Here is a 16383-nt window from a genome sequence, read left to right as displayed (position 1 = left end):
AGGAAAGGTAAAAAATAATGACATAAGTATTATGAATGAAATGAAACACTGACCTTGGACACTCTCCAAATTCAATACATTTTTCTTTCTCAAAAACACGGCATAGCATGTTTCCCAACATTTGAGTTTGTACTTCCTGAAAATATATACTTATTAATGATATCTGTATTTGAATTACAATCATCAGTTTTAGATGATTAAACTGACATAAAATAAGCTTTAAAAATAAAATGTTGAACAATATATGACAACACATTAGAGCAGCATATGCCAAATTTGTGTAGTTAACACATTTCATTATTAACTTAAAGGGAATTTGTGCCAAATTATATTATTGTATCCAATGCACCAACTGAGATTAATATTAAATTCTTCATACATGGGTTTACAGATATACACCCTATAGTCAGTCAGAAACAAGTAAATTAAGTAAAAATACAAAGCTGCTAAATAAATTCTTACATTCACTGGTATATCTGTAAATCCACAGTTGTGTCAGTATTACTTGAAAGTTGAAAGGTTAGTTTAAAAAATCAATGAACAATCTCCATGTTAGTAAAAATAAAAGTGGGCTGCAAACCCAAACCCCTTCAGCAAAGTTGTATGTATTTTCAAACAAAATATTCACAAAACTAAAAAAAATGCATAAAGATGGGCAGGATTTAAAATTTGGCACAGACCTTCTTTATATTCTATGTGTGGTAAAAATTGAACTTTTGCTTATTAAACACTGATATTAAAATTACAACCAATATTTCATTATCTTATTTCTTACACGTTTAGACATCATGTATTGCAGGTCAATCTTTGATTTCCCTATCTGTTTATAATGCCCTTCATATAGAGTATCAATTCCTTCTTGAATATGAGTCTTCATGACATATCCTCCCTCGTTAATATCAGGGTGATTTGAATCGACTATATAGCAATGATAAGCTGCTCTCATAGCACCTTTACCGATAAAATTGCCTTTTCGGAACTTAATTTCAAAAGATTTGGCATCCCATGCACACTCTCCTAATGAAGTGTATTTAAAACTACTGATTTCCCCTGCAACTAATGGGCCTGCCAGTAAAAAAATAAAAACAAATTCTTGTATGTTAAAATAGTACATTTGAACACTTTGAAGTGCTTTTTCTCATACATTTTTCTGTGATGAAATTGAAGTACCGGTAGTCAGAATTTGAGAACTTTTGTTAGCAATTAAAAATCAGAAAAGCAATATTGTAATATTACAACAATGAAATTAAAGCTATGTGAAAACAAGCACATTTTCATTCATGCCAAGATCAGGGCATATGATTGATGGACTCAAAAATGGCGAATAGTTATATATTTGTTTTTTTTGATAAATTTCTTTTTGCAAAAATAGGTTGTATACATGTATTTTCCTTAGTATGTGTAAATTTTGAATTGATCAGATACAGGATGAATGTGGAAATAAAAATGAACATCTCTTTGGTGACTGCAAAGCAAATTTGAAAGAATTCCAAGTTACTATTTGAAGATGAAATTAAATATATTAAAACCAAACAGTCAACAGACAATCATTATTATGAATAACTCTGCCAATTAAACATCATTGAAATTGGGACTAAACATTCATGTTGAGTATTGTACTTACCAGATTCCAATGGGACACATCTCTGACTTCTCCCAAAGTTCAATAATGTTGTAACACTAACTGAAAAAAACAAAAATTAATAGATGCAGTGATATTATAGAACCCAGGAGTTAAACATTTAAATGAGGAAATTAGGAATGTGATTGCCATAAGAATGTGTCACACATGTTTTATAGTTGCATAGAACAATGTACCTCATAAGTACGTAAAAAGAAATTCTCTAAAAAATAAACAGCTTCAGCACAGTCGTACAGATGTCCATATATAAGGTAGGTAATTAACATGCATGGATTTCACAGATGTATGTAGAACATTTACTTGAAATTTTAATGAGTACTCTAGATATCAGTGGAAAATATATAAATTGGTTTATTTATGTAAATTAGGTAATTAGTAAGCACATAATTCAACCCTAAACTAAACATGTGTATGGCTTACCCCTGTGGTACAGGCACACACAAGTTTAATTAAATAAAAGTACCGGTAGAAATAACATCATATATTCTGTGACTTAAGGTCTAGTCATAATTTTTAACAAAATTGGTCATAAATCACATAGCAATATTCATTAGTTTATTGTGTACAATCATGAAGCTAATGTCTCATGGTACAATGAAATAGCATTATTTTGTGTGTTACAGTTATGCTTTTTGAGAAACGTGTCCTAATATTTCCATGCTATTCTTACTTTATCGTGTGACTACTGAGTTAGAAGTTCGCCGATCTACGCTCAACGACGTGAAATCTGTAGCGACCTGACAGGGATTCCTTCACGGTCTGTGAGATCGATTGCCATCCTGAATTTGTGCAAATCCGGACACTATCCTGTTGAACTCAACCTGCACAACGCATCAGATGTTTAACAGCGATCGAGCCCAGCGTCTACCGTGAAATCTACGCAGCGAGCTGTCTCCTGGTGACTGACTTCACAGCGATCAACTGGGAGCAACGAATACGTTCTACGGACTACCAGTTGCTTATACAAGACGATAATATTCTGATTTACTGTACTTTTATGTAACATTGAACCATTGACATTGAAGTATTCTCATGTGTGATCACGCAATTTATGCAACATAATAGGCATTTGTAGCTGTTATTGTTATTACCGTTACACTTATGTTGTTGGTGTTGTGTTGAATTTATAGTGAATTGATCGATCGATCGATAGTCAGGGATTTATTCGAATTTTATTTTATTTTTTTATTAAATATTGAATTCATTTACTAGCATGATTGTCATTATTTTTAGGCCATCAGCCGAGCCCCTCATAAATATTACTCTGTCACGTTGTCAACCGAACTTAGTTTCGTGGTTAATGGGTTGTATCAAGGGTTCTGAATTCTAAATCTGTTCTGGTAAAATTTCCAGAATTTATTTGGTAACTAAAATCGGGCGATTTCATTACGTTGACGTAATCACGTGTTATATTAATATTAATATTAATATAAACTGTACCATTTTCTTTACTAACCCTAAGCTATGGATAGTTGACTTAAAATTCAATTAAAACTTTGACAAGACACTCATACCTGGAGGTCAAAATAGCTCCATTGTCCTACTTGAACATTTATGGTAGCCATGTTGAGCAACACACACTAAAAGACAAAACGTGTTTAACCCACCCCCCGAAAAAGTTTGGTCCTGGCTGTTGAGAACATATCAGCTTAACTTCATCTAACAAATTGTTCACAAAAATAATGTACCAGGTACACCTCAATCTAACAGAAATCCAACTAAGGTACCTACAACATACCAAGTATCAAAGCAATTGGGTTGTTAGTTTTTAGGAATAAGTCGAAAGTGCAATTGTAGATGGACAAACGACGGGCAATCACCTATATGAACAGCTCCACTATGTCATCTACGACAGTGGAGCTAATAAGAAAATAACACTAAAGTCATTATGGCCATGTAGTGCATCTATTTTCAATTCTACAGAAAATGTTTTATAAGTGCTTACTTGATGGAGATGGTTGCACAATTGCTTCTGTCTGCAATAAAATAATATTGTTTAGTTGTTGTATTCTTATAATAGACTTACATTTGTACACAATAAAGATCAGGGTTTATGTTTTGAATCCATTCTACAGAAATTACTTTTTGAGACAAAATAAACTCATATTAGTTTAGTACTAAACTAATCTAATTGACAGATCTTGGGGAGCCTATAACAACATCTGGTTCTCAAAATCAGTAATTGCTATGCCTTCATTGTGTTTACTTTTTCCTACATCTCATAAATATTTTATTTCCACCAATAAATCTTTGCCTAGATCTCAAACAGCAAGGACATATATTCCCACCCCTTGTATACCTTGACTTCATCATTGATGATACTGACCAGGCAAAAATGAATTAAACATGAGTAACATCTTCATCAGCATTAATCTTCTCATCTTTTTGCAATTATAATTACCATCAAATAGCGCAAATGGTAAAAGATACTAACCTTTTTACATGTTTTCGCCATCTCAGAAAGTTGTTTTAACTGACTGGAAGCTGAGAAAAAAATGTCGGTTCTGTCAGGACATTTGCTATAAATATGTGAATTCAATCATATGGTGTGAAAATATACAGTGTATATAACATATAAGGTACTTCTATAAACTATTCCTGTCTAGAAGGTTGCTTTTGATAATCATTGTAATGTGATATTTAGTCACCGTTGATGTAGTTTTTAATTTTGTCAGCTTGAATTTAGGCAGAGGGTTCTCCAAACTCGTCTATTCACATAGTTCATACCCACCATAGACCAGTCTGCCCAACGAAAATTCTTGGTACCGGGGTCTTGGGAAGGAGCCTTGGGGGTATTTTAGTCTCATCCCATACTTTGGGGACTAATCCCGAAACAACACAGACCGGGTAGCATTTGGTCCAGCAGAAAGTGTTGCATAAGATTTTACCCCATCGGGGGGCCTTAAGCGTTACCTCCTCCGTAGCAGACCAACGTCTGCCCATCAACGCCGTTTGCGTGCCCTGTGTCCCACTCCGCACTCGGATGGACAGGGAGAGACATATCGACGGGGTTGCTTTGGATCCCAACGCCTGTGATCCCATAAGCCTTGTAGCAACTGAAAGTGGTCGCCTTAGGATCAGGGTATTTACATCGTATCACTAAGAAAGCGTGGATCACCGAGTCATTACGGATAGTATACTCTGAGGGACCGAAAAAAAATATCTCAGACCTCAGAACTCCAGTGAAAAACTCGCGCCTTCAAGGCAAAGACCCCGAACATTGCATGCAGGCACAGCGAAAAAGCATATCAGATACAGGTTCTATGCTGGTAAATTCTGAATATGACCACTGCATAGTCGACCCGAAAACAAGGAGGCCAAAAAACGGCAGCGAGTCATGGAGCTGTCATTACATCTACTCATTTCTAAATACGTAGATCAAGCATAAAATGAAGACGACATGCATGAGGGAAGCGAATTACAGTAGTAAAAGGTGCTGCCACGAAACCAACAAGTGGTTATGTAGTGGGGCCGGGTATTAATTTATTTGTTGTGAAAAAAAAATATTACACACAAGGGGGAAAACCACACGAGGGTAAAGAAGACAAGAAAAACTAATCCTAACAGCTAGAATGTTGAATGCCGCCCAGCGGCAACAACCCAAGCTAGAAACCCGGACAGGAAAAGCAAGCGATCCAGGCAGAGCACGCTAGATTTCATCTTCATTCGAGACAGAGAAAAAATCAAATCAGAGTGATTGTACAGACGTTAATGGCGCTGCCATATGGCCTCGGTCACGTGGTTCGTGAAGTAAGGGAAAAGAGAATCTTGGGGTCATGGGGCTTCACCTGACCTAGATTCTATCTCTTCGTCGCCGACAGAGTCACTGATTAATGCCTACAGTTCAAAATAGTCATTTTGACTGACCTGAGTCTATGGTGGGTAATTGAACGTTGTGAATTTGGTAGGGAAATAATTAGAACCAGCCTCAGTTTTTCTTCCAGGACTTATTTACAAAAGACAACAAGTTGTTATTGTTTACAAATTTTTGTCCAAAAATGTAATTATTCATATTGAGATTTTTAACTGACACTTACCACTATAACTAAGTGGAATACTACCAGTATCGATAGAGCAGGAATCACCTGAATTACTTGATCTGTGATCTCTATAAAGACAAGGCAAGATATATTACAAGAAGTATACAATAGTTTGATTATAATACATAAGAAATGGTATAGCTCCATACATTATATATATATATATATATATATGCACTATATATAAGATATAGATAATAATAACAATCATATTTTATATCCATTGTGTTATTTTAAAACTTGCCTGGTGGGGAACATGTGTGTGATACATACATAATAAAATGAAATCAAAAAATACTTACAACATGAATGCAGACAAACTTTCCTCATTTCCATCCTCCTGAATAACATGGTCAAAAAGAAATGAGTAAAGAGTTGCAAGATGATATAGTCTCTCAACATAATATATAAATAAAATTTATGAATTACATTCCCCATTCATTTTCTGGCGACTAAACAATGAAAGATGTAGATAGAATTATGATTAAATGTTTGGTAATATCCAGAAATTACAGATTGTGTAATTTCAAATGGCAACTTATTTGGGGCTGTTAAAGTGGCATCACCTGGAAACAAAATCATTCTTTTATCTTACATACAAAACTGCACAATCTACAAGTAAACAGTTTGATTCAAACCACAAAAAAAATAGCATATGCACTGTTCATATCAAATTTCATTTCAAAAACTTTTGAAAGTTCTCTTTGTGCTCATCATATTAAAGCGGAGGGGTTGTCGCGAGCGTGTCCTTGAAACTTGAGTTCCAAGTGGCTTATACAACATAATGTTTATTTATATCAAAACCCGTGTACCGTGTAGTAGTAATATGGCCAAAATAAAAACAGCCGTTATTCAGCCATCTTTGATCTGATTATGAAACACACTGATATGTATGATGTATGTGCCAAATATGAATAATTTTGATTTTGAAGACACATTCTTAAAAAAACATGTTAATAACACTAAACTGCACCAACATTATACAATGATTGATAATAAACACATGATTAGAGAAGATTGGTAAAAAATTAATTGAGTTTAATATCTTGGATACAAAGATTTGTTAGAACAATGACAACACTTTCAGACAAGCACAATTTTATTTTTCCCATTTTCTTTTATTACAAGATAGGTCAAAAAAATCAAATCACTACGTCTTGTCTTTGCACCAACAATATCAACCATGTCTGAGAGCTGATATCAAATGGACGTGAAAATGACTACAACTGGATTAACTAGTAGGACACTTACCGGAGAATAAAAACAAAATGTAGTTTTGCTTTGGATATGGCAGTCTTCTTTATACTCTGGTCCATTGGGCCCACCAAGTATTTTGCACTCTGATTTCAATGAATAAGAAATCTTGAAAAATTCCATACACGAATCGAGGACATTAGATATAGATAATGGCTTATTGAATTCCACCTACAAAAAAACAATCGTCTTATAGTGGTTGACCTGAAAATATTATTTTTTAATCAATTACAATACCTGCTTATGGATTTAAGAAATCATTTTTTCCATTTTAAGATAAACAAAGCTAGCCATATTATGTATGGGGTGATTCACTCTGAGAATTTTGACAAATGTTCCTACAAATAACCAAAGACATACTTTTTTCAATTCATTTATGATATTCTACATTATCACAGTGGATAACATTTTTGCACATTTTGTAATAACAAAAAAAATATTGCCAGATATGTAAATCAGAAAAAAAGCTTATTTTTCGAGTTGGAAACTCAGCATAACAATTTGTTTAGATAAAAAAACAGGTGTCAGGTTATAATTATACTCACCAACTGTTTCAAAGCCTCACTTTTTTGGTATTTCATTGATTTTCTGTTAAATTTCAACCTAGTTATAGTCAATAACTGAAAGAAAACAAAGAAAAAATATCTAAGCCTCGAGTTTTGATTTGTGATGTGAGATATGTTTTAACAGATCTGTAAATCAAAAACAATATTTGACAAAATACTAATCTGAAGGTCTCTTATATAAATTTTATTTTAGACAAATTTTGAAAAATCTTGAACAAAATACAAGCTAGTCACACCAAATAGAACCTGGTTGACATTTTATAGTAATTAAATCCAGGTTGCGATAGGGCTGCATACCACAAGGGAGCTGAATAATGATGCACAATCACACATAAGTGTCTGGGATCCAATAGGGATAGGTTTATTCTAAATAACAAAACTAGGGGGCCAGAGTTTGAGTAAATATGTTGCCATGGCAACCTCAAGGTTGCTGAAAAATGGCCAAACACTGGCAAACCATGGAGGTAGAAAAGAGAAGGAGTGATGACGCTATTGTTTCCGCTGGTTTCATGATGCTTTGGATTTGTTTACTCACATACACAATGTAATTAGTTTGCAAACACGCTGTACAATGTCACAGTTAATCGGCTTACGTGTTTCGGCTGTATTCGGAAGCTTCACGAACATTCTCAACGCACTGCGCATGCCCAAACAGATAACAATAATACAGAATACAGTGAAAGACGTACGCTGAGTGTACTCAACTCCCGAAATCTATTACAACAAAATGCGCGATTTTAAACATCTGCACAGTTCTGCACACCAATGAAAAATGACGAGTCAAAACATCTTGTTATAATCTTATCATGTATATTTAAATTTCACTGCGGAAATTTGCGGGATTTTTTTAATCAATGTCCAAATTTGGACGACTATTGCGATGTAAAATATCAGAAAAGAAGTAATCACACATCTTGGTGGCGTCCGTATGCAGAATTTCCGGTACCTACAAGTGTGAAATGACCTTTGTGATCCGATAAAGGTCATTGCGCATGCACAATTCTTTTATTTATGGTTTGCGCATTCAATTTTATAGACGATGTTTAAACGGAATTTATTTTTTTCAGTTCTACTCTCGTTTTCTTGTGTAAATAAGCGGCTATCATCATGTAGATAAAACGACTTCTAAACAAAAACAATAAGTGGCTTAACCAGAGCGAAGACAAAGGATGTTTATAAGATTAACATGGGCTTAAATAGCGTCCTCACTCCTTCTCTTTTCTACCTCCATGGGCAAACTAAGACCACTACTAAAACACAACAATGAAAACAAACACCTGGATGAAGAAAATAAGTAAATAAACAGCAGAAAATTGGCACAAATGACAAAACTCAAAGCGACTGTAAAGCAGCAAATTGAAAAAGAAAAAAAGAAAAATATAACAAAACTCAAAGCGTCTAAATAAAGCAAGCAACAACAAACAAACAAACAAAACACAAAGAGCTACCCACCATTCCAAATGGGTTTTTTGGGGGGGGGGGGCAGAAATGTTGGCACTACATAAAATTCAGCTGCTTGCTGCATGCATTGCTAGCCGTGCACTGAGAGGGATTATCAAATGGCAAATGTAAGCTATGTTTACTTATACAAAGTGGCCAGCACTGATTGGTTACAATGAGGCACACCCACTCACTGCCTCTGAGGAATGCAAATGAGCAGCTACCCCAGATTTAAACCTGGTTAAATATTAACTTTACCTTAATTTGTTTGGCCAATAAAGAGACACTGCTGAGTCAATCTGTTGCCATGACAACCCCAAGGTTGCTGAAATATGGCCAAACACTGGCAAACTAAAACACAACCCAGGATAAGTGTACCATATTCTGTTATTAGGTTTGTGGAGTATCCAAGATAACCTATGTACTAACTTTCATTGAGACTGTTGAGAGGCATTTTAATATTGACTAATTATTATGCAAATTAGGTTATTAATACACAGTTGACACAGATTTCAACCAAAAACTAATCAGAGTCAGGGTAACAAGTTAGCTTATTATACTATAAATCCTACTACATTGTACTAAGAAATGCAACATATTTGCACCATGTCATAGTGTTCATTATGGCATTGTGGCTAAACATCACTGGTGGTAAGAGGGAAAAAAAGAAATACTAGTAGTGTAATTGTGATTAGGACATACTCCACCAGTGACAATATATATATACGTTTTCAGAAAACAGGGACAAAGTAGAATATCATTATCATGAGTGACATTCACACCCAGTCTGTCCAGGCATGCCTGAGAAATGGTTGATGACATGTACAAAATCTGTGATTTCATTTTTGTTGACGAAAATGGCTCCCAGTCAAGTAAACTTGAAATCTCTAAATACCATATTTAAATATTTAAACAAAATCGGTGAAAGTCTGAGAACGGGGTAGGAGACTCGTTAATGAACACAAGAAATCAAGAAACAAAAAAATATGCATTACTGATGTTAATACAAAGTTTTAATGAAATCAGCATTAATTGGTTGATGAAGTTCAACTGTTGATTATTGGTGTCTTTTTTAATTTGTACATACACATACAAACACACATACAGAACTCAAAACATAAGTTTCTGATAGGGAAAATTACAAACTACCCCGTACTGTAAATGCATAGTACACAACAAATATATAATATATAAGAAAATGAAATGGTTTTGTTATATATCTTTGATGATAAAACAAAAATAAATAATTTAGTAAACCAAAGAATTACCAATAGTATATAGACGAGTAATGAAAGAAAACATATTCTTACTTGTGGACATCTCAAATTTGATTTTTTTCCTGATGCTCTTCTTACAGCTTGTTGGCGCTCACGCACAGCATCCCATTCTTCAGAGAATTATAAAAATAAAATTGTTTTATTGATGTCTACTCTAAAAACAGAATGTTTGGTTAAAAATTAGAAAAAAATGAACTTTTGGTATACATGTACTGTGCACGTACTTTGAATGAAATGTTGTGCACATTGTGGTGAAACATTTTCAAAAAAATTGTAATAGTATACGCTCATTGTCAGCAATGTCTTAGTGGTTATCTCTAAGGAGCAATCACCTCCAAATAGTGCAGTGTTCTCTCAAAGCATACTAGTATTTGAGCGTGAGAAAACAAGAAAATAGAAAAGCCATTATTATTTTATGTTAAATTATGTAAATAAGTTGCCATGTTGTCTGAAATTCCTGATAGGGTAGTTGGATTGTGGTGCAGGGAGCGCTCCCAGGTTCCAATTTATTGTCTATTGACATTTACCAGTATATAATCTAAAATAAACTTCCACTAATTTGGAAATCTTGGATGCCAAATATGATTGATTTACGAGAGTTCAGACTTATTTCATGTATATTAATTTCGCAACCAGTCATCGTTGCTTATAATGGTATAAAAGAGAATAAAATTAAATGTTTGATTCAGTAAGATTTGTCTGGTTATCATCATTCAGTAATCACCTCCATGGAAGTACTAACAAAGGCATGTATTTAATGGACTTGTAGGAATTCTATCAAAACATTAATTCAATTTGCATGAAATAAACACAGCAGATGTTTGGCAGTAATAATAAATACTGGTATTAGTACCGGTACCATATACAGCACATTCAATGACCTGATACAAGTTCATGAATGCACATTTTTCATTGGTCAATTTCTTGACTCTGTATCACACTTAAGGGTAAGATTTTTTATCATGAATTTAGATTTGAGATTTGATACAATGAAACAAAATTTGTTTTCTGAGTGCAAAATTTGTTCTTAAATTTGATTTTTGTGTGGCGGATGTTTCGGTTGCTTTCAATGATATCATTTACCATTGAAATACGATTCATGATAGATGGAAATTCAGGGTGATTTGATGTTACTGGACCAAATTATTGTGATCAGTTTTCAATTCACCCATATCATGTACTGGAATACCGACTGTGCATAGGTATGCAGTATAATGCCGCCAGAACATTTTGCACCAGTTTGCACCTGGGAAATAAAATGAATTATATTTGGGTATTTCATATTCAATCAAATATTCCATTAATACCCAGACAGCAAAATCATGATTTTCATTAGCATATTCGTAATTCACACACTTCTAAGAATAGTTTTACAACTACCAAATTTTTATGTGTGCATTTCACAGACACTTTAAACCTGATGCATAAACATGTACAAGGTCAAGCAAAAACAATGACAGAAGAAAGATATTTCATGGAAGGGGTAGCATGGTCTTCTGTCATCAACTACTGCATTTATTCTATTGGTCTCATATAAATGTAATGTTTTGGTTATGCAAGCTTCTATTAAAGATGAATTTCAAACAAGAGCCATCATGGTATTACATGTACTATATTTATTAAATAAACAGATTATTCAATAATTTTCAAAACAATTTTTAAACATACCTTGACGATGTCCAACTTTCTTCATAATTTTAATTCCTAAGTAAAAAAAATAGAAAATACATAAATTAGTAATTAACTTCTTGGGGTGATATAATAACAAATTTAAACAATTATAGAAAAGATATTAAATGATTTCTATTGTGCTGTATTTGTAAATTGATTTTAAATCAACCACTGCTACACTCCTGCAACATTTATAGGCTAACAACAAGTTAACTTGGTTACATGACAAAATTTTAACAAATGCACAGGAACTTGGACACTTTTATCGAATAAACTAAACAACTTGCTAAACAAGAGTGGTCTAACACTCCCTGTAGCAAGGTACCTAAAGAAGTGTTTAAAAATAAGACAGCAACTCCAGTGACAATCTTCTGTCACAGTTTAAGTTTTGCATTTTGTAATAATTTAATCTTTATATTTTTTTTCTCTCTGTAATGTTTTAACTTACTAGTAGTTTGTTTTATTTTATCTATTTTTTTTGTAACTATTTATTCCTTCTTAAACGTTTGTAAACATTGCCAATCCCTCAGGGGAATGTGTAAGTGTTAATAAAATTATTATTATTATTAGTAGTAGTAGTATGAACACGGACCGGTAATATAGTAACTCATGCCCAATTCACACGGTCGATGCGAGTTACACGCCCGGCTGTGACAGGGCTGTGTATCTGATTGTTTGAAACCCCTACCCCTTATCAGACAGAAGTAAGCTCAAATTGCCTACTCCTTTTCAGACAAACTGGATATTTGACACCCCTTTCCAGACAGTAAGCATATAAATGGTACAACATCGCCAACTACTGCTTCCGAATCACTGTGACCATGATCAAAGCCGACCCCATGCTGAGTAAGAAACCCGTCATCGGACCCGTGCTGTTGAAGACCGCGCTCGTGCCAATATCCCCCAGGAACGGTATTTTTCTTTTCGATGAAGGAGCAAATACGACATTCACAACAGAGATTTGTCCTCAGGTTGCAAACAGAAGGAAAGTCCAGGGCAAGTATATCAGAAAGCGACAGGCCATATCCTAGTTTGATGTACTCTGGACCCCTTTTCAAACAGAAATAATGCAAAAGAGATGGGGTTGCACGCCACTGTACTCGCGATCCCCGTTACTCATTTTGTTTCTCGTCATAAAACTGGTTACGCGTATCTCACGCTATTTACAATACCACCTAGCACACAGAATATCAAATAAAGAAATTCTAAGTAGACACTTACCAAATATTTGTACAGCAGAAACAAAACTTCAAGCAGGAAGCTGTAAATGCTTCGAGTATACCCAGTCGAACGCAAGTTAACAATGATTGGCTAATAGTAATACCACGTGACTTGGGTCATAGGTTAAAGGTCAACGGGGAAAAAATGAAAACGGATTTCAAAACGAAGTGAAAATGAAAATGATTTTAAAACGAAAATGGTTTTGAGAATGAAAAAAGTTTTAAAACGAAAATGGTTTTAAAACGGAAATTATTTTGAAAAATGAAAATGGTTTTCAAACGAAAATTATTTTGAAAATGAAAATGGTTTTGAAAATGAAAATGGTTTTCAAACGAAAATGATTTTGAAAATGAAATTAATTTTAAAAAGAAAGTGGATTTGAAAATAAAAACAAAGCTAAAAATGAGAATGAATTTCAACTTGAAAAAGAGAATGAAATTTGATTCGAAAACAAAAACGAAATTCTACTTTAAAACGAAATGAATTTGGAATTAAAAATGAAATTAGATTTAAAAACAAAAACGAATTTTAAAAAGTAAATAAAAATGGATTTTAAAATAAAAAAAAATCGATATTAAAATAAAAATGATCTTTTTTAAAGTCAAAACGTGAGCCACCTCGGTTGCCGTACTGGAGCCTTCATCCCTTATTTCTTAAACTAGATACCAGCCGATAACCCCCCCCCCCCCCGCTCATAGGGATTGCGTACAGTTGATCAAAGTTCCTGGGCTCCGACTGGTTGGAGGGTCACAAGTGTTCATAGCAAAAATGTCTGGAGAGCATTTATAAAATAAAAACGATTAAATAATGTTGGGCTTAAGTTACAGCTCTGTTTTACTCCTGAAGAGTATGGAAATCTATTTGTTATTCTTCCGTTTAACAAGCTGTCGAAGATTCGGGTCAACGCAACGAGTCCGATGCCAATAAATATTCCAATAAATGTCAATAAATCCTACGTTCATAAACATGAATAAACATGCAAACTGAATCGCTATCTCGCGAGGCGATATTGGTTCAAATACTGCGTCAGGAAAACGTACGATTACTGGTAAACGCAAAACATCGAGTACACACTGCGAAGAAACCGAAAAAAACTAACAACTAACCTACCAGCCATTTTGTATAATGCAATATGGGTAATATGTAAAGTAGGTCGTATTCGTGAGGTCCTATTTGAGAGCTCCCAGATACGACCCAATGTGGCGTGCGCATAACCCTTCTCGGTTTACAGCCTATTAGAAGTATTAAAGGTATTAGATTTAACAGGTATTTCATTTCATAATTCTGAGCTTAATCACTGAGATTTAATGCATCCTAATTCGATTTAATTAAACGAATCTCACTTATCAGTGAAAATAGAAAATTAAAAACAGTTACTAACAAATAACTATGAAGTATCATATCGGGAAAAAAACAAGATATAAATTAGCTCCGTCATGGTAAATATATGAACACCACATATGGATGGGAACTCAAGACAATCTCGATGACAATCTATCTGGGTTAATAGCCATATAGCCATATATAACCGTACGATTTAATACCGGCATAAGTGTGGTTTAACTTCATTGCTGACAGCTACAAAATCCGTTCAGAAGACAGTTCGCACCATGTATCGCCTGTGTCTACTCACATTGATTGTGGGCCTCACGTCTGCTCAAGGTAGTGTGCTAATTTTTCATCCATTGCCTACACAAGCAAATTTCACATTTTTCATTTTTAATTGCACGTTTGGCATTTTTGAAGAGAAATCGATTACATGATTTTTTTTTATTTCTCAAATACAGTTTCAAAAATGCCAAGAGCATTTTTGAAATGTTAAAGTTAAAAAACTACCTAACGTGCCAAAAATGCAAAATGTACAAACCTGCTTAAACGTCAGTTTCAACAGAAGCAAAACAAAATCTCATTTTACAACTTTGAAATGCACGTTCGATATTTTAGACTTTTATAAAGTACATTTTAAAACATTAAAATATGTCGAGCCATAGAATCACAAAAACAACAGTAAATTTTGGTAGTTTGCAGTATTTTCGGCCAATCTTCATGTCTATTTATTAAACACAGAGCAACTTCGAATCAGGGCGATGTTCGACGGGCGCGCATAGATTGGCCCAGGCGTGGCAATTTTATGAAAATGTTTTTAATCGTGTGGTCCGACGAGAAAATTACCACGACTGATCGATTCTGCAGCATATCCATTGCTAGTATTTATTTATGACATGTAGTGACGTAGCTGTGGAATCATAGCCCTATGCTGCCGACCGTATTATTTACGTGACTGGCTCTGGCTGTTCGACATACAACAACAAAATTAAAAAGAAGACGTCCAAATGAAATTGCTAGGGCGAAATTCGATTGTAGGTCGCACCAAAGAGCCACAGAACAGCAGCTAGCAGTGACTTATTAATGGTATGCAGTGACGTAGGCGTGCGCTTGCACAAAAGATTCTACACGTCAGCATTGTGTCGTCATAGGAAGCGCTGTCTCATTCTCTTTTCCAGAGACCCTTGCGGCCACAACACCGAAAGTATCATTCTCCTCCCCGGGGATCCTTGCCGCCAGAACACCGAAATAGAACTCATAATACCAATAATACAATTTGCGATTGAAGTTCTAAATTTCCCGCGTAATTTTAGGTTTCAACTATAATGCGTTCGCGTCGTCTCTACGGGGTGGCGCGGGCACCTCGAGCCTGCCCAGTTTTCGCTCGACTGTTATGTGACGTCACAACTACGGCGACTCGGGCAGTTTTTACCGTCGCTGCTCTCAGTGCCGTTCGCTGGTTCCCGGCGTCCATTGCGAATGGTAAGTAGGACAGCATTCTCCTTCCCAGAGTTCCTTGCGGTTAGATATATTCGTAAATAGAACTCTGCCAGGGAGATTGGTGGGACAGGTAACTGGACCCATTGACGCTGCAGGTCGGCATCTTCTACACCGCTGGGACAGCGCTTCCGGTGACGACACAACGAACTGGACCGGGATTCCGGCCCAAAGTCACGTGACTAAGTGACGTAATTTTAAAACATTCTAATATTCGTTTTCTGTAAACAAGTTTTTTTTTACGCCATGCCCATGTACCCTGCCTGCTTAGACTTACATGTTTGATATGTTTCTGGCATTTCTAGCTGTTTCTGCGTAAATTTGTAACAAAAGAAAGTTTTTTATTCGCCCAACTTTCGAGAGTAAAATGAAACTCCTGAGTGCCGACGTCAGGTAACCAAGGGAAATAGAACAAGCAACGAGAAAATCACGGACCAATCAGAATGCCG

The 16383-nt window shown here is 34.9% G+C and overlaps 1 protein-coding gene across 3 annotated transcripts; it reads right to left on the bottom strand.

The window, feature by feature from the left end:
- Positions 1 to 79: 79 nt before the first annotated feature.
- On the bottom strand, positions 80 to 13630 carry LOC102800630 (uncharacterized). 3 transcript variants are annotated; one of them, XM_085493582.1, is made up of 11 exons: positions 13112 to 13625; positions 11888 to 11923; positions 10253 to 10329; positions 7482 to 7556; positions 6934 to 7107; positions 5985 to 6022; positions 5680 to 5750; positions 4077 to 4126; positions 3588 to 3618; positions 1625 to 1684; positions 80 to 136 (listed from the first exon to the last, which is right to left on the bottom strand). In XM_085493582.1, the coding sequence occupies exons 2-11, from the start codon at positions 11910 to 11912 to the stop codon at positions 90 to 92; spliced, it is 648 nt and encodes a 215-aa protein (XP_085349708.1). In that variant the 5' UTR covers positions 11913 to 11923; positions 13112 to 13625; the 3' UTR covers positions 80 to 89. The 3 variants fall into 3 exon arrangements, with proteins under 3 accessions (XP_085349708.1, XP_085349709.1, XP_085349707.1); XM_085493583.1 differs by lacking the exon at positions 3588 to 3618 and having other exon boundaries at positions 13112 to 13627; XM_085493581.1 differs by lacking the exon at positions 80 to 136 and having other exon boundaries at positions 363 to 1684; positions 13112 to 13630.
- Positions 13631 to 16383: the final 2753 nt, after the last annotated feature.

Source organism: Saccoglossus kowalevskii, chromosome 19 (assembly GCF_978046115.1).
Source record: "Saccoglossus kowalevskii chromosome 19, keSacKowa6.1, whole genome shotgun sequence".
NCBI lineage: Eukaryota > Metazoa > Hemichordata > Enteropneusta > Harrimaniidae > Saccoglossus > Saccoglossus kowalevskii.
The sequence above is the reverse complement of the archived record's forward strand: the minus strand, read 5'-3'. Positions and strand labels throughout refer to the sequence as shown.